We start from the raw sequence: 19,284 nt of genomic DNA, 5'->3' as shown, positions 1-19,284 counted from the left end.
TTGTTTTGGAAGGATGTGTCTAGAGGAGGTGTGAATGGCAGAAGAATGAACAGCTGCCACCCAAAACCAAGGAAAAAGAAAAACATGGCAGTAAAGGCACAACCTGCAAAGGAAAAGGACAACCTTTACATTAGTATTCAAATTTAAATGAATGGCGCTTCCTTTCTCTGGGCAGATGTTGCCAGAGCTGCTGTGGATTCCATTATTTGCACCAGTCTTGAGATTGTATTATTGGGAGAAGACAGAACTCAGGACTCACAATGCCCAAATATCACCCCACAGATGCTCCACACTCAGTTATTTTTGAAGTGTTAAACGGGCAAAAAAAATTAGCGGCAAAAATGATTTTGCCACAAACTCTGGGAACTAATCCCGACACTGGAGGATTTCAGGCACTGTTATTCTCTCTGTTATTGTTACCGTAATTCTCGTATCTTAACAAAGATGGTACATCACCTGGTCGTCTAGACTGAGGTGTCCAAAGGCGAAGCCCTCACAATCAACATTTGTTGTCACTCCACTCAGTGTGAGTGGGGTGAAGGAGACATTGATGGTGACAAACCCGCCAGCAGGAACTACCTGCGAACCAAGACAATGAATCATTATCCTCCACAAAGATGAGCAGTCAGAGAGTCATAAGAGTTTTACAGCATGGAAACAGACCCTTCAGCCCAACCTGTCCATGCTGCCCAGTTTTTACCACTAAGCTAGTCCCAAATGCCTGCGTTTGGCCCATATCCCTCTATACCCATGGAACTGTCTAAATGTTTTTTAAAAGACAAAATTGTACCCGACACTACTACTACCTCTGGCAGCTTGTTCCAGACACTCACCACCCTCTGTGTGAAAAAACTGCCCCTCTGGACCCTTTTGTATCTCTCCCCTCTCACCCTAAACCTATGCCCTCTAGTTTTAGACTCCCCTAGCTTTGGGAAAAGATATTGACTATCTACCTTAACTATGTCCCTTATTATTTTATAGACCTCTATAAGATCACCCCTAAGCCTCCTACGCTCCAGGGAAAAAAGTCCCAGTCTATTCAGCCTCTCCTTATAACTCAAACCATCAAGTCTCGGTAGCATCCTAGTAAATCTTTCCTGCACTCTTTCTAGTTTAATAATATCCTTTCTATAATAGGGTGACCAGAACTGTACATAGTCAGTAAATCAGGCTAGCACTCTGTCTATCAGCTAACGTTCTTCCCTGTTGCTGCATTTCCTCATATACCATCGGTAAGATAGGAACATAGAAACATAGAATCTTATAGTGCAGAAGGAGGCCATTCGGCCCATCGAGTCTGCACTGACCACAATCCCACCCAGCCCCTATCCCCACAACCCCATGCATTTACCCTAGCTAGTCCCCCTGACATTAAGGGGCAAATTAGCATGGCCAATACACCTAACCTGCACATCTTCGGACTGTGGGGTAACAACTGGAGCACCTGGAGGAAACCCACACAGACACGGGGAGAATGTGCAGATTCCACACAGACAGTGACCCAAGCCGGGAATCGAATCCAGGTCATCTTGCATACCTCAATTTGATCTCCCCTCATTCGTCTAAATTCCAGAGAGTATAGGCCTAAACTGGTGAGGGTTGGGTGGTGCTTGCTGGGGAGATAGAACATATAGAACATAGAAAGCCACAGCACAAACAGGCCCTTCGGCCCACAAGTTGCGCCGATCATATCCCTACCTCTAGGCCTATCTATAGCCCTCAATCCCATTAAATCCCATGTACTCATCCAGAAGTCTCTTAAAAGACCCCAACGAGTTTGCCTCCACCACCACCGACGTCAGCCGATTCCACTCACCCACCACCCTCTGAGTGAAAAACTTACCCCTGACATCTCCTCTGTACCTACAGAGACAATGTGGCAGTTCAGGTCAGATGCCTGGTTTACACCCTCCCTGATTTCACAAACCTTATGTAGGATGTAAAATGAGCGTCACCTCCACTCCCACTGGGCGAGTTAGGTTAAAATCAGGAGTTGCTGAACGAATTGGATTAAAGTTACCCCTTTCATTCTCTCTCCCTTCTGGAGGAAGGAGTATGTTACATTGGCTACTTTCCTGTCCAAAAGCACAAGCAGTAAATTTAAGGAGTGTTGAGGAAACTGGAGCGTGAGGCCTCTGCTGTCACCTACCTGACGTCTTTCGACAGCCTCAGATGGGCGAGCAGGGCCGGTGGTGGCGGATGGAGGTCTGCTCATTTAATTTCAGAACCAGTTTCCTTTCCTGCCCCAGGTCACCTACATTCTCACTTCCAGTATCATTTGTCTTTAAGGGTGGTATGGTGGCACAGTGGTTAGCACTGCTGCCTCATAGTGCCAGGGACCTGGGTTCGATTCCCGGCTTGGGTCACTGTCTGTGTGGAGTCTGCACGTTCTCCCCGTGTCTGCGTGGGTTTCCTCCGGGTGCTCCGGTTTCCTCCCACACTCCGAAAGATGTGTGGGTTAGGTCATGCTAAATTGACCTTTAGTGTCCCGGGATGCGTAGGTTAGAGGGATTAGTGGGGTAGATATGTGGGGTTACGGGGATACGGCCTAGGTGGGATTGTTGTCAGTGCAGACTCAATGGGCCGAATGGCCTCCTTCTATAGGGATTCTTTGGTCTCTATGACTGAGGTGAGGAATCCTGAGGGGTGGGGGAATGGAGTCTCATGTGGAACCCATTACTGACAGGACACTGATGCTGCCTCCCCACCCTACGCACTGTGCCGCTCTCTTTGATGGGCCAGTAAGCCACTCACCACTTGTTTTGGGGTCACGTAATATGGATAGTCTGCCACAATGCCCTCGTGGACCCGTAGGGCCACGGAAATCAGAGCACTCGCTGGAAGCTCTTTTTCTTCTTCCTCTGATTCCTCCTCTACCACTTCCACATCCTAAAAATGTAGACAATTAAAGAAAGGAAACCATTTATTTTGGGAATTGTCCTGAAATGTAACGTTCCTACCGTATATTTGAATCAAAAGCTCCCGGCTCAGCGAAAGGAGGGCTTGGTTTCCAAGTGAAATTCTTCTGACTGTAACACGGCCATTAAGTTCAATCAAACCCCGTTTAGGAACAGGAAAAGAAAATAAAGTCAAATCTGACATAACCCAGCTCTGAAACAATGCCGCGCTGTAGTTGCCACTCAAACTGCCACCAACGCCTCTACTTTCTCAGAAGACGAAGGAAATTTGGCATGTCAGCGACAACTCTCACCAACTTTTACAGATGCACCATAGAAAACATTCTTTCTGGTTGTATCACAGCTTGGTATGGCTCCTGCTCTGACCAAGACCTCGAGGAATTACAAAAGGTCATGGATGTAGCCCAATCCATCACGCAAACCAGCCTCCCATCCATTGACTCTGTCTACACTTCCCGATGCCTCGGCAAAGCAGCCAGTATAATTAAGGACCCCACGCATCCCGGACATTCTCTCTTCCACCTTCTTCCGTCAGGAAAAAGATACAAAAGTCTGAGGTCACGTACCAACCGACTCAAGAACAGCTTCTTTTGTCAGACTTTTGAATGGACCTACGTTATATTAAGTTGATCTTTTTCTACACCCTAGCTATGACTGTAACACTACATTCTGCACTCTCTCCTTTCCTTCTCTATGAACGGTATGTTTTGTCTGTATAGAGCGCGAGAAACAATACTTTTCACTGTATGTTAATACATGTGACAATAATAAATCAAATCAAAATGGAATCTGAAACTGAGCTCGAGTTCAGAAAGGACACCAAAGATGCACACAATCTGCAGACGATGGGCCAGAAAGAGAGATCAAAGCTAAAATTTGCAAAGATTCTGTCTGGAGCAGGTGAGGATGAGTTCAGTCTTGCCAGTTATGATGCGTGATAGCATTGGTGATAGAAACAAAGAAACTAGAAACAAAGAAACTGGTTAAAGAGGAAATTAACACAATAGTGAGAAAGGATATTAGCTCTGGCAACGTGGAGTCTGTATGGGTAGAGTTGAGAAATACCAAGGGGCAAAAAACATTAGTGGGTGTCATATACAGACCCCCAAACTGCAGTGGTGATGTTGGGAATGGCATTAACCATGAAATTAGAGATGCATGTGATAAGAGAATATCGGTGATCATGGGTGATTTTAATCTGCACAAAGATTGGGCAAATCAAATTAGCCACAATGCCGTAGAGGAGGAATTCCTGGAGTGTATACGGACGGGATGGTTTTCTTGACCAATAGGTGGAGGAACCAACTAGAGAGCAGGCCATCTTAGACTGGGTACTGTGTAATGAGAAGGGAATCATTGCCAATGTAGCTGTACGAGACCCCTTGGGGATGAGCGACCATAACATGATAGAATTTTTGATCAAGATGGGGAGTGAAGTAGTTGATTCGGAGAATAGGGTGCTGAATCTTAATAAAGGAAACTGTGAGGATATGAGGCGCGAGTTGGCTTTGATAGATTGGGGAAAGTTACTTAAAGGGATGACAGTGGACAGGCAATGGCAAACATTCAAGGAACGCATGAGGGAACTGCAGTAACTGTTTATTCCTGTCTGGTACGAAAGCAAAATGGGTAAGAGGGCCAATTCACGGCTTGCAAAGGAAATTAGAGAGAGAATCCAATCTGAGGAAGAAGCATACAGATTGGCCAAGAAAAATAATAGGTCTGAGGATTGGGAGCAGTTTAGAATTCAGCAAAGGACCAAGGGATTGATTAAGAAGGAGAAAATACAGTTCGAAAGTAAGCTTGCAGGGAACATAAAGACTGACACTGAATTTCTATAGATACATGAAGAGAGAGTTTGGTGAAGACAAATGTAAGTCCCCTACAGACAGAAACGGGAGAATGTATAATAGGGGACAAAGAAACGGCTGAGCAACTGAATACACACTTTGGTTCTGTCTTCACAGAAGACGACACAAATCAGATGCCAGAAATGTTGGAGAATGCAAGATTTAGTGAGAGGGAAGAACTGAGGGAGATCAATATTAGTAGAGAAATGGAACTGGGAAAGTTGATGGGATTGAAGGCGGATAAATCTCCAGGGCCTGAAAATCTACATCCCAGAGTACTTAAGGAATTGGCTCTAAAAATAGTGGATGCATTGGTGGTCATCTTCCAGGATTCTATAGACTCTGGAACAGTCCCTGCAGATTGGAGGGTAGCCAATGTCACTCCAATATTCAGAAAGTGGGGTAGAGAGAAAACAGGGAATTGTAGACCAGTAAACTTAACATCGATAGTGGGGAAAATTCTCAAATCCATTATCAAGGACTTTACAGTGGAGCATTTAGAAAGCAGTGGCAGGATCAGACAGAGTCAGCATGGATTTATGAAGGGGGAAATCATGCTTGACAAATCTGTTGGAATTCTTTGAAGATGTAACTAGTAGAGTTGACAAGGGGGAGCCAGTCGATGTGGTATATTTGGACTTTCAAAAAGCGTTTGACAAAATCCCACATAAGAGATTATTATGCAAAATTAAAGCGCATAGGATTGGGGGAAGTGTATTGAGATGGATAGAAAACTGATCGACAGAGAGGAAACAAAGAGTAGGAATTAATGGGTCATTTTCAAATTGGTAGGCAGTAACTAGTGGGACCACAGGGATCGGTGCTGGGACCCCAGCTATTCACAATATATATTAATGATTTGGATGAGGGAACAAAACGTAACATCTCAAAGTTTGCAGATGATACCAAGTTGGGTGGGAGGGTGAACTGTGACGAGGATGCAGAGATCCTTCAGAATGATCTGGACAAGTTGAGTGAGTGGGCTAATCAATGGCAGATGCAGTATAATTTGGATGAATGTGAGGTTATTCACTTTGGAAGCAAAAACAAGGAGGCAGATTACGACCTGAATGGCTGTAAATTGGGAGAGGGGAGTGTGGCGGGACCTGGGTGTCCTTGTGCACCAGTCACTGAAGGTAAGCATGCAGGTGCATGCAGTTGTCTGAGTGTGACAGTGTCGGCACTGTGTGCTGTCTGAGTGTGAGAGTGTTGGCACTGTGTGCTGTCTGAGTGTGAGAGTGTTGGCACTGTGTGCTGTCTGAGTGTGAGAGTGTTGGCACTGTGTGCTGTCTGAGTGTGAGAGTGTTGGCACTCTGTGTTGTCTGAGTGTGAGAGTGTTGGCACTGTGTGCTGTCTGAGTGTGACAGTGTCGGCACTGTGTGTTGTCTGAGTGTGAGAGTGTTGGCACTGTGTGCTGTCTGAGTGTGACAGTGTTGGCACTGTGTGTTGTCTGAGTGTGAGAGTGTTGGCACTGTGTGCTGTCTGAGTGTGAGAGTGTTGGCACTGTGTGCTGTCTGAGTGTGAGAGTGTTGACACTGTGTGTTGTCTGAGTGTGAGAGTGTCGGCACTGTGTGTTGTCTGAGTGTGAGAGTGTCGGCACTGTGTGCTGTCTGAATGCAGCATGTCTTCCAGCATGGGTGGCATGAGAATGTACAAGATAACCCCAGGGTTGCTGCCAGCAGGGATAAGAACCAAATGTTGTGAGGCAGTGGCACCAATACCCCATTAAACCAAAAGAAAGCATCACACCACTCAGTCGAACTCATCGCAGGGATCCAGTGACTGAGCTCCAGGTAGTGAATGATCAGACGCTTACACACTCTGCTGTCTGCAGTGCCACGGAACTGCTCTCTCGACTGTTAGGAATAGCATCCCAGTCGAAGCTGTGTTCGCTCTCACTGGATGCAATGCTGGTCCCAATGACCTCGTCACCGCTCTCATCCCTCAATGGGAATTGCTGCCCGTATGAAATGATCAGATCCACCAGCTGCAAGTCATCCTTCTCGTGGTTGTACGTCTCCCAGTCCAAGCGAATGTCTGGAATATTGAAGTGAAAGAAGCATCTTTTAACCTCGAGAGAGACTTCAGTTAATTGGTCAAAAACACATCGCTCCTAATTATAAAGTTTATTTATTAGTGTCACTGTAGGGTCCATTCATTCCTTTGAATAGACAAAGACGGCACTGGTACGGAGTTTAAATTAATTTCCTTTATTGAACAGAACTTAAAATCAAATCATTACAAAAACAAAAAGAAAGGGAAAAGCTGGAGTAAGGGGCTGTCTTTTTCTGCCAGGCCCCTGTACCGATCGTGAACACAGAACTCGAAAACAGAGCAGAACTGAACTGCAAACACAGAGCTGGAACTGCAATATATGTCATTGTCGATTGTCTAAGTCTCGCCCTCCTCTTTACATGATCCTTAACGAACTGGAGCACTGGTACCACGGCTCGAGGCCCCACTCAGAAATATCTCACTTCGGCAGCATCTGTGATAAGTGAAATGGTTTGGCACGTGCTGTCTCCAACTTGGAAAGCTACCAAATAAACCTGTTGGACTTTAACCTAGTGTTGTGAGACTTCTTACTGTGTCCAACTTGGAAACACAGGCCTTGCGGATGTTGTTTGTGAAAAGCCTGTTTTGCTGGCATTGTACTTTTCAAAAATGCAGCCAATTTCCAGCTAACCCAGCATGCCCTCTGAGTTTTAAAATGTAGTCAAGTGTTAGTTAACTTTTTAAGCTTAGCATTTAAATGTAATTACATAGGCAGAAATATCTTAAATATGAAGTCTTTGCATAAATTAAACAAACCACACACAGGATCCCTCAACAATCCCTCCTTTGATTCTATATAACCATTCTGAATCAAATATATGAAACCTCTTTCAGGTGCAGGAATGGTTTATTTCCCTTTCCCTTTGCAGTCATTATCATGAGTGAGTGCCATGGAGCTGCTCACTAGACTGTTGGAAAAGCATCGCAGTCTCTCTCCAGCTTTTCCCTTTCCTTTTGTTTTTGTAATGATTTGATTTTAAGCTCTGTCCAATAAAATTAATTAATTTAAACTCCGTACCAGTGCCGTCTACGTCTATCCAAAGGAATGAATGGACCCTACATTTTCTGGCAGGATTGCTAAAGGCCTACTGGACTGTATCTACGATATCTAACCTACGTCACGACCCGCAGGTAAGGACTCCTCTTGATTAAAAGTCCTCAGTCGATTGTCTAAGTCTCGCCCTCCTCTTTACATGATCCTTAACGAACTGGTACCACGGCTCGAGGCCCCACTCAGAGATATCTCACTTCGGCAGCATCTGTGATAAGTGACTCCGACCCGGCTAGAATACCCTACGGCGCGAGGCCCATTAACCCCTTAACGGCCATCACCATGACAGAAGTGGAAAGTCAGACCAAAACTCCTCTACAGAATCAGTTCCCGATCACAGTAAAAGGAGGGCAGGCCCCACCTAATGTGTTGGAGGATGAAATTCTGCAGCAACTGAGAGTATATAGAACGGCAATTTGACTTGCCCAAAACCTGTACTGAGATTGAACAGAAGTACGGTACCTCCAAGGGACAGTGGTCCTTGGATGTGATAAAGAGATTCTGGAGTAAAACTACACGTATGAAGAATAAGGAACACATGAGATGGCTCTTAGCCGTCATGCGCCAGATCCAACAATGGAATGAAATCATAAAGAATCCCCAACATGACCGTAATCTGACCAATGCACAGAACCAACTGAAAGTGGTACACCAACAGTTGGAAAATAAAAAGCAGGAGTTAGAAAGGTTACAAACGGAAAATAAGGGACTTAAGACCGAAAACAAAAACCCTTAAAGCTGAGAACTGAGATGTGAAAAACCCATCTTGTAAAGAACCAACGCCGTCTAAAGGAGTATGTACTGGGTCCTGGCCAGGTTACCCTAGCATGCGGTAGATAGGAAAGGAACAGCGAGACGCACAGGGGCGCGAGGCTGGATTAGATGCAGACTCAGGGTCCTCTAGCGACTCTAGTGAGTGCAGAAGGGACTTCTGACATGAGACACACACCGTTAAAGAAAAAAACAGGTCAAGATCAAACCTGAGGCAACTACGGCAGGCGGTAAAACCATTAATGAAAGCCAGTAAGCCTACCATCTACTGCACCAGGCGGCAGACCCAGAGAAAAGTATGTATAAAACAATCACACCCTAAGAAAGAGGGCATGAACACCTGGAATCAATTAAACTGTCTCAAAGCTATCTACCAACTCCACCCATGAGACAGAGTTCAGATTATAACCGTAATGGTGCCCGGATGAGTGGCAAGGAGACTACAAAGGGAGGTGGAAACGGCTCTGCAACTAGTCCTGCAACTAGATGCAGGATGGGATGCCATCAAGTGGTGGCTACAGATATTCGATCCCTCCAAAGCAGACTAGGGAAAAATAGCAGTGTGTGAACAGAGAGGTACAGAAGAGGTATGGGAATATGATGAGCGGTTTAGGGCTGTGTGGACGGATAGTCAACAACGGACCCAAAGGAATGGGTGCCAGTACTATTGGGTGCCAGTACTTTACCAGACTGGGACAAAGTTAGGACAACATTCGCAATGTTGGTGGAGCGGTGAAACCAAATAGATCGGGACATGGGAGCCAAAGTCCATGCCCTGCAAGCAGGAGAGAAACCCGAGGATTCGGATGGGCCCCGCAAAGGGAGGTTACCGGGAAAATGGCACTACTGCGGAAAGGAAGGTCACTGGGCAAAAACATGCTGAGCCAAGCAACGGGCTAGTGAACATCAGGGACATCATCCGTCTCAGCATCGGACTGAAGATGAAGAATGTTTGGAGAGGTTTAAGCAGCTCACAGCACAGCAACAAGATGTGTTGCTAGACGCAGCAAAAAACCAGAAGAGCCGCCCTCGCCCTCACAGCCCTCCTTCGGATGCTGAGGGGAGATGGGATACATATATAATGATGAGAGTGGGCGATCAAGACATAGACTGTCTCCTGGACACCGGAGCGGAATTAACCTGTCTACCACTGAAATTCTTCATGGGAGACCGATTGATAACAGCACAAGGGATAAGTGAAAGGAATATAAAACTCCAGCGGACTAAACCCACTACAATTCACCTCGGTCCTCATGAAGTGACCACTCGCATTTGGGTGGGACCGGTACAACAGACCTTACTTGGAATGGACATCCTGATTCAGTTAAACTCCTCTTTGGATTTTACAGAGGTATGGTAACATGGTCTATCAATCCCTTGAAAAGGGAAGGCTGGACGAACCACCCGATATGGGCCTGAGATAAGAATGATTGCGGCCTATTCCAGATGGGACCAGCCTCATTCACCGGAACACCACCACCCTGTGGCAGACAATGCCCTATCAGCCCAACATCTATCGTCAGCATTCTATCAGTTATTCAACAACTGCAGAAACAAGACATGCTAGTCAAGACACATAGCTCGTCTAACAGCCCTGTGTGGCCAGTAAAGAAATCAAATGGAACTTAATTTTTGACCATCGACTGCAGAAAGGCCAATCAGTGTATTGATCAAAAGGCCCCTCTAGTCGCAGACCCCTCCACCATTTTGAATATCTTAACCCCAGAGCATAAGTACTTCTCAGTCCTCGACACGGCTAATGAATTTTGGTCTGTGCCGCCAGCACCTGAGGTTGAACCATGGTTTGTCTTTATGGTCCGGCAGCAACAGCATACCTGGACCCGGCTACCACAGGGGTTTCACAATGGCCCTGCGGTATTTCACATGGCCTTACAATGCCACTTGTGAGAACTCCTGACAAAAGCCTCCACAGTTATCCAATGTGTGGATGATGTGCTGTTAGCTTCCAACACTGAAGAACAAACAGCAAATGCAGGACTTAGGCACCCTGTTGGATCACCTTCACCTGGAAGGACACAAGGCTAACATCAACAAAGCACAGCTAGTCCAAAGGGACGTTGTATACGTGGGACAGAGAATTTCAGAGGGAAAAAGAGAACCTACCCAGGACAGGGCCACAGCCATTCGGACCGCTAAGCAGCCCACTACGGTCCAAGAACTGGAATCCTTTGTGGCTCTGTGCAACTTTAACAGAGGTTAGGTGGACTCTTACAGCTTACCCAGCCACTGAATAACCTTTTAATGGGAAAGCGGGACTCAAAGGAAGCTATTACTTTCATGGAAGAACAGAGAGAGGCTTTCAGGAATCTCAAAGATGCTTTGTGCTCCGCACCAGCACTAGGAATCCCCAACAACGGGAAGCCTTTCACCTGGTTTGTCCATGAACAGGAAGGGTTTATGACAGCTATATTGACACAGGAACATGGGGACCGGCAAAGGCCTATTGGCTACTATTCGGAGAAATTGGATACGGTAACCCTCGGATGGGGAAGTTGCCTGAGGGCCATAGACGCCACCTGTCGAGGTAATGGCCACTGCACCTGTTGTTCTGGATCAGAAGCTAACTGTCTTGTAACGATTTTAACCAGGCAATTGAGGTGGGCCTGCTTGAATATGAATTCCCTGATTAAGGGCCAAATTGATGGTCCAATCGGGGAGCCCCATGCTCTGTAATTAAACAAGAGTGTCAGTTCCTCTGGCACTCCAGATGTAAACTGCACATTGAGAGTGCTCTGTATACTGAGAGCACTCTGTATACTGAGAGCGCTCTGTACACTGAGAGTGCTCTGTATACTGAGAGCGCTCTGTATACTGAGAGCGCTCTGTACACTGAGAGCGCTCTGTATACTGAGAGCACTCTGTATACTGAGAGCGCTCTGTATACTGAGAGCACTCTGTATACTGAGAGCGCTCTGTATACTGAGAGCGCTCTGTATACTGAGAGCGCGCTCTGTATACTGAGAGCACTTTGTACACTGAGAGCACTTTGTATACTGAGAGCGCGCTGTATACTGAGAGCGCGCTGTATACGGAGAGCGCTCTGTATACTGAGAGCACTCTGTATACTGAGAGCGCTCTGTACACTGAGAGCGCTCTGTACACTGAGAGCACTCTGTACACTGAGAGCACTCTGTATACTGAGAGCGCTCTGTACACTGAGAGCGCTCTGTACACTGAGAGCACTCTGTACATTGAGAGCACTCTGTATACTGAGAGCACTCTGTATACTGAGAGCGCTCTGTACACTGAGAGCGCTCTGTACACTGAGAGCACTCTGTACACTGAGAGCACTCTGTACACTGAGAGCGCTCTGTACACTGAGAGCGCTCTGTACACTGAGAGCACTCTGTACACTGAGAGCACTCTGTACACTGAGAGCACTCTGTACACTGAGAGCACTCTGTACACTGAGAGCACTCTGTACACTGAGAGCACTCTGTATACGGAGAGCGCTCTGTATACGGAGAGCGCTCTGTATACTGAGAGCGCTCTGTACACTGAGAGCGCTCTGTACACTGAGAGCACTCTGTACACTGAGAGCACTCTGTACACTGAGAGCACTCTGTACACTGAGAGCGCTTTGTATACTGAGAGCGCTCTGTACACTGAGAGCACTCTGCATACTGAGAGCACTCTGTACACTGAGAGCGCTCTGTACACTGAGAGCGCTCTGCGTACTGAGAGCACTCTGCACACTGAGAGCACTCTGCACACTGAGAGCACTCTGCACACTGAGAGCACTCTGCACACTGAGAGCACTCTGCACACTGAGAGCACTCTGCACACTGAGAGCACTCTGCACACTGAGAGCACTCTGCACACTGAGAGCAATCTGTACACTGAGAGCACTCTGCACACTGAGAGCACTCTGCACACTGAGAGCACTCTGCACACTGAGAGCGCTCTGCACACTGAGAGCGCTCTGTACACTGAGAGCACTCTGTACACTGAGAGCACTCTGCACACTGAGAGCACTCTGCACACTGAGAGCACTCTGTACACTGAGAGCACTCTGTACACTGAGAGCGCTTTGTATACTGAGAGCGCTCTGTACACTGAGAGCACTCTGCATACTGAGAGCACTCTGTACACTGAGAGCGCTCTGTACACTGAGAGCGCTCTGCGTACTGAGAGCACTCTGTACACTGAGAGCAGTCTGCATACTGAGAGCACTCTGTACACTGAGAGCACTCTGTACACTGAGAGCACTCTGTACACTGAGAGCACTCTGTACACTGAGAGCACTCTGCACACTGAGAGCACTCTGCACACTGAGAGCACTCTGCACACTGAGAGCACTCTGCATACTGAGAGCACTCTGCATACTGAGAGCACTCTGCATACTGAGAGCACTCTGCATACTGAGAGCACTCTGTACAGTGATGTTGGATCTTGTACATAAAGGAGTTCTGGTGAAGGGACTTCCGCCTCCCAGGACTTATTACAGTGGCGACGAGGAAAAAGGAACGACCTGAAGGAACTTGCTTACTGTCAACCGCTACACGTTGAGGGTAAGCCATTGACTGGTAAACATGCCTCTATTCGGGGAATTGGATTCTTTTGACCCTGCCGTGGAAGACTGGACCCAATCTGTAGAATGGATGAAGTATTTCTTCAGAGCTAACGACATCGTCTCAGACAAAAACGGGTCATTCTGCTGATCGCTTGTGGACCAGCAGCTTTCGCTGGTATGCGCAGTTTAACTTTTCCGGAGGCACCGGACACAAAAACCTTTCAGGAATTGACGGACTTTGTAAAAGAATACTGTGACCCTAAGCCACCTCTGATCCTGCGAAGGTATCGGTTTTACTCAGCATTCCGAGAGACGGGGGAGTCAATCACTAATTTCCTGACGAGATTAAGACGATTATTTGCGGAAGGATGTATTGGCCTTGGAGGGAGTACAGAGAAGATTCACCAGGTTGATACCGGAGATGAGGGGTGTAGCTTATGAGGAGAGATTGAGCAGATTGGGCCTGTACTCGTTGGAGTTTAGAAGGCTGAGGGGAGATCTTATAGAGACATAGAAGATAATGAAGGGGCTAGACAGAGTAGAGGCAGAGAGATTCTTTCCACTTAGAAAGGAAACAAGAACTAGAGAACACAGCCTCAAAATAAGGGGGAGTCAGTTTAGAACAAAGTTGAGGAAGAACTTCTTCTCTCAGAGGGTAGTGAATCTCTGGAATTCTCTGCCCACTGAAGCAGTGGAGGCTACCTTGTTAAATATGTTTAAGTCACAGGTAGATAGATTTCTGATCAATAAGGGAATTAAGGGTTATGGGGAGCGGGCGGGTAAGTGGAACTAAACTACTATCAGATCAGCCATGATCTTATTGAATGGCGGGGCAGGCTCGAGGGGCTAGATGGCCTACTCCTGCTCCTAGTTTTTATGTTCTTATGTTCTTAGCAGAGGCTTGTGAATTCGGATTGACATTAAACGAGATGCTCCGAGACCAATTGGTGTGCGGAATCAATATCATGAACCATACAAAAATGGCTGTTGGCGGAGAACCAGCTGGACTGCAAACAAGCTTTAAAGCTGGCTTTGTCTTTAGAAAAAGCGGCGAGCGGAGCACATGAGTTACAGGACATTCTGATGGAGGTAGATGACCACACCAGTGCAACTGAGTTAAGGGACTACCGTTATGGGGCAGGCAACTATATAGCCACCCTCAGGAAGGATTCGGATACAAGGGAACCCAGGTCTTCCCACAGAACCGCTCCTAAACAAGGCTGGGTTAGGTCTAGAAAAGGCAGGAGAATGGGGATGAGAAAAATATCAGCCATGATTGAATGGTGGAGCAGACTCGATGGGCTGAGTGGCCTAATTCTGCTCCTATGTTTTATAGTTTTATGGTCTTAATTCCAGATTCTCACGCCTAATGGATGTTCCAGATTCATGCAACTGACTCTGTGGAAAAAACATAGCAAGTTGCAAGACTTACTGTAGGGACCGGTATTGATGAGCCGCAGGGAACGAGAGACTGTGTCACCTCCAGAAATATGGGTACCAAACCTGGAAAATGAAGCGTTAGGTCAAGACCATTGCATGATGAGGTATGAGCAGCAATGTCATAGAGAAGACACTACAGCAACACAACAGTTTATATTTATATAGTACCTTGAGCGTAACGAACTGTCTCAAAGAACTTCATAGGAGCATTGTAAATCCAAGTATGACACTGAGCCACATTTGGGCAGAGCGTGCTCAGAGAGGGGGGTGGAATCGCACCTCTTGAAGCCACTTGTGTATTTATATATCAATGATAAAATGAACTAAATAACTCTGTTAACAACCACCATGCTGTATAAGTGAGTGATTTGGTCTGGAAAGATATAACAGTGGGTTTTATGAAGTGTCCGAAGAGTAGAAAGTGAGGAAGAAGCATGGGAAGGTCGATGGAGTGTATTCCATCATGGTTGTGGAGCTGGAGGAGATTACAGAGATAGGGAGGGATGAGTCAACGGAGAGGTTTGAAAAGAGGAATTTGAATTAGCATTCAAATAATTTATCAACAATGGAGGAATTGGGAGAGGACGGAGAGCTGGTTGTTGTCAGTCTACCTGTGAAAGCTAGGACTGTGTTTTTGGATGATGTTGTCAAGAGACAGCATGTAGATGAGAAATATGGATGGGCCAAGGATAGCTCCTTGAGGGACACCAGAGCGTGGGAGCAGCAACAGAAGCCATTGTGTTACAGTTATATAAAACGTTGGTTCGGCCACATTTGGAACTCTGTGTCCAATTCTGGTCACCACACTACCAGAAGGACGTGGAGGCTTTGAAGAGTGTATAGGAAGGACGAGTGAGGAGGTTCTGAAGAGTGAGTATAGAGAGCTTGGTAGGAAGTTAAAAAGCAGGACCCCGAGGGTAGTAATCTCAGAATTGCTACCTGTGCCACGTGCCAGTGAGGGTAAGAGTAGGATGAACACGTGGCTGAGGAACTGGTGTAGGGGGCAGGGTCTTTTAAGAGACTTCTGGATGAAGTCCTGGAACTTAATAGGATTGAGGGTTATAGGCAAGCCTATATATAAGCCTAGGTAGGTAGGGACATGACCGGCGCAACCTGTGGGCCAAAGGGCCTGTTTATGCTGTATTTTTTCTATGTTCTATACCCCTCATAATTTTATAAACTTCTATCAGGTCGCCCCTCAGCCTCTGTCTTTCCAAGGAGAACAATCCCAGTTTATTCAATCTCTCCTCATAGCTAATACCCTCCATACCAGGCAACATCCTGGTAAAAAGTTCATAGAACCATAGAACATTACAGCACAGAAACAGGCCTTTTGGCCCTTCTTGGCTGTGCCGAACCATTTTTCTGCCTAGTCCCACTGACCTGCACCTGGACCATATCCCTCCACACCCATTTCTATGACCCCTCTCATCCATGTACCTGTCCAAGTTTTTCTTAAATGTTAAAAGTGAGCCCACATTCACCACTTCATCTGGCAGCATAGATAGGGTGAACAGTTGGAAGCTTTTCGCCAGGACACAAATGACAATTACAAGGGGGCACAAGTTCAAGATAAGGGGGGGAAGGTTCAGTGGAGATGTGCGGGGGAGTTTTTTACACAGAGGGTGGTGGGGGTCTGGAATGCACTGCCAAGTGAGGTGGTTCAGGCACTCACGTCAGCAACATTTAAGACTTATCTGGATAGATACATGAACAAACGGGGAATAGAGGGATACAGGCGGTTGGTTGGATAGGTAAACGTGATCATAGAATCATAGAATCCTATCGTGCAGAAGGAGGCCATTTGGCCCATTGAGTCTGCACCGACCACAATCCCACCCAGGCCCTATCCCCATAACCCCACACATTTACCCTAACTAGTCCCTCTGACACTAAGGGGCAATTTAGCATAGCCAATCCACCTAACCTGCACATCATTGGAGTGTGGGAGGAAACCGGAGCACCCGGAGGAAACCCACGCAGACACAGGGAGAATGCGCAAACTCTACACAGACAGTGACTCAAACCGGGAATTGAACCTGGGTCCCTGGCGCTGTGAGGCAGCAGTGCTAACCACTGTGCCGCCGTGATCAGCGCAGGCTTGGTGGGCCGAAGGGCCTGTTCCTATGCTGTACTGTTCTTTGTTCATTGCAATTCGTTCTGATTAGATTTTTAAGGAGGCAACCAGCTGAGAACAGTCCCATCCAGCTAAACAACAGTGGGGAGGCTTTGGAGCAAGATGGCATGGTCAAACAGGAGAGAGGTTCAGGAGGAAAAGATTACCTTTGTCACAGCCACATTGGAGAGATGGTGGTTTTAGATAATGTCACTGGACTAGTAACCCAGGGTCCAGGCTAATCCTCTGTGAATACTGGTTCAAATCCCACCACAGCAGCTGGTGAATTGAAATTAATTTTATAACATCTGGAAACTAAAGCTAGTCTCAGTATTGGTGACCATGAAACTATCATCGATTGTCGTAAAAACCCATCTGGTTCACTACTGTCCTTTTGAGAAGGAAATCTGCTGTCCTTACCCGGTCTGGCCTACATGTGACTCCAGAGCCACAACAATGTGGTTGATTCTTAATTGCTCTCTGAAATGGCCTAGCAAGCCACCCAGTTCAAAGGCAATTAGAGCTGGGAAACCAATGCCAGCCTTGCCAACGATGTCCGCATCCCATGAAAGAACATTTTATAAAATCATCAGGTGCTTCACTCTTCCCTATTTTACTATCCATTGGTGTAGTGTGAGCCAAGAAGTACCTGAAAGTTACAACACAGAGGTTGGCCATTTGGTTTAATCAGCTCATGTCAGGTTATTCCCTCCCTGTGAACGAATTAGTGTGATCACATTTACCCTCCTTATGCCTAAGGCCCTCCAGCTCCATCCACCTATCCAATATAACTTTGAATATTGGCATAGTTTTTGCCTCACTGTGAATGTGAGTTCTTGTGCCTACGGCCCTATGAGTGGGTTTCGGTCAATGAACGTGGGGCTAGGGTACTGGTAGATGAGCCATAGTCTGTCTCTGTTGCAGCCTGGCCCATCTGACAGAACCTCCATTGCTCTTTTCCTCTTCTTCCAAGAAAGAGGCAAAGGGAAATCACCATTGGAAAATCCATCGTACCAATTTAATGGAAGTACCAGAATAATACATTCAAGAACCCTTGTACCTGATCACAGGGCCTTGTGTTTGGTTGTCCTTCTGGGGTCCTAAAACCTTGAAGTAGAGTGGAACGCCTTTGACAGACAATTTCATGGGGATATAGTTCGACTCGAGTTTTCCAACCTAACAGAACAATGGATATCAATGGTACGCAGGTACATGGGATAGAAATACAAAACATATAGAAAACTCACAGTGTATCCCCCTGGATAACCATGGAGGAAAACAACCAAAGTATTAGTTAATAATAATAAAAGAAAATACACTTAAAACACAAAAGATCAAGGTTGACATTCCAGTGTGGTACCGAGGGTGTATTGCTTTGGAGCTGCTGTCTTTCTGATGGGACCCCATCTGTCAAGTGAATGTAAAAGACCCCGTGGTACTACTTTAAGAAGGGCTAGGGAATCAGCCTGGTAAACTTTCACTGTACTCTCTCTCTAGCAAGTCTATTCTTTCTTAGATAAGGAGACCAAAACTGCACACAATACTCCAGGTTTTCTCTCACTAAGGCGCTGTACAACTGCAGTAAGACATCCTTGCTCCTGTATTCAAATCTTCTTGCAACGAAGGCCAACATACCATTTTCCTTCCTAACTACTTGTTATACCGGCATGTTTGCTTTCAGTGTCTGGTGTACAAGGACACCCAGGTCCCTTTGTACATCAACATTTCCCAATCTATCACCATTTAAATAACACTCTGCCATTCTGCTTCTCCATCCAAAGTGGATAATTCCACACTCATCTGCATTACACTGCATCTACCATGCATTTGCCCACTCGTTCAACTTGTTTAAATCTCCTGAAGCCTCTTAACATCCTCCTCAGCTCTCTCGTTCCCACCAACATTTCCATCAACAAACTTGGAAACATTACTTTTGCTTCCCTCATCCAAATCATTGGTGTATATTGGGAGTAGCTGAGGTCCAAGCACTGATCCCTGTGGGACCCCACTAGTTGCTGCCTGCCACTTTGAAAAATACCCACTTATCCTACTCTCTGCTTTTTGTCTACTAACCAATTCGCAATCCATGCCAATATATTACCCCCAATAACAAGCGCTTTAATTTTGTACACTAACCTCTTATATGGGACTTTATCAAAAACTTTCTGAAGCTATAGTCTAGCAGTTATATCCTTTAGGACCCGACCAGCTCAATCAGTAGTGCTGCTGCCGAGCCACTCTTTGTGGTGGACATTGAGATCCCCCACATAGGGTACATTTTGTATTATAAGAAATATCTATAAAAGCTTTTACAGTCCACTTTTATGTTACTTGCAAGTTTACTCTCATTTTTCCATTCTTTTTCCTCCTTTGCTGAATTCTGAACTTCTCCCAATCTTCAGGCTTGCTACTTTTTCCAGCAACTTTACATGTCTTCTCTTTGGATCTAATACTATCTGCAATTTCTTTTGTGAGCCACCTTTCTTGTTGTGTTTTTGCGCTGGAAAGGAATTTATTTATTAGTCACAAGTAAGCTTGCATTAACAGTG

The 19,284-nt window shown here is 46.2% G+C and overlaps 1 protein-coding gene across 1 annotated transcript in view; it reads right to left on the bottom strand.

Annotated features, from left to right (window-relative positions):
• dlec1 (DLEC1 cilia and flagella associated protein) overlaps positions 1 to 19,284 on the bottom strand; it is a 160,522-nt gene that overhangs the window by 21,289 nt on the left and 119,949 nt on the right. Inside the window, exons 30-34 of the mRNA XM_078231113.1 lie at positions 17,796 to 17,911; positions 14,612 to 14,682; positions 6,585 to 6,805; positions 2,755 to 2,889; positions 457 to 579 (exon numbers count right to left, since the gene is read on the bottom strand). Of these exons, the coding sequence (XP_078087239.1) occupies positions 457 to 579; positions 2,755 to 2,889; positions 6,585 to 6,805; positions 14,612 to 14,682; positions 17,796 to 17,911 (666 nt within the window). The remainder of the gene's footprint in view (positions 1 to 456; positions 580 to 2,754; positions 2,890 to 6,584; positions 6,806 to 14,611; positions 14,683 to 17,795; positions 17,912 to 19,284) is intronic.

Source organism: Mustelus asterias, chromosome 2 (assembly GCF_964213995.1).
Source record: "Mustelus asterias chromosome 2, sMusAst1.hap1.1, whole genome shotgun sequence".
Lineage (NCBI taxonomy): Eukaryota > Metazoa > Chordata > Chondrichthyes > Carcharhiniformes > Triakidae > Mustelus > Mustelus asterias.
This window is presented reverse-complemented; position numbering and strand designations above follow the sequence as displayed.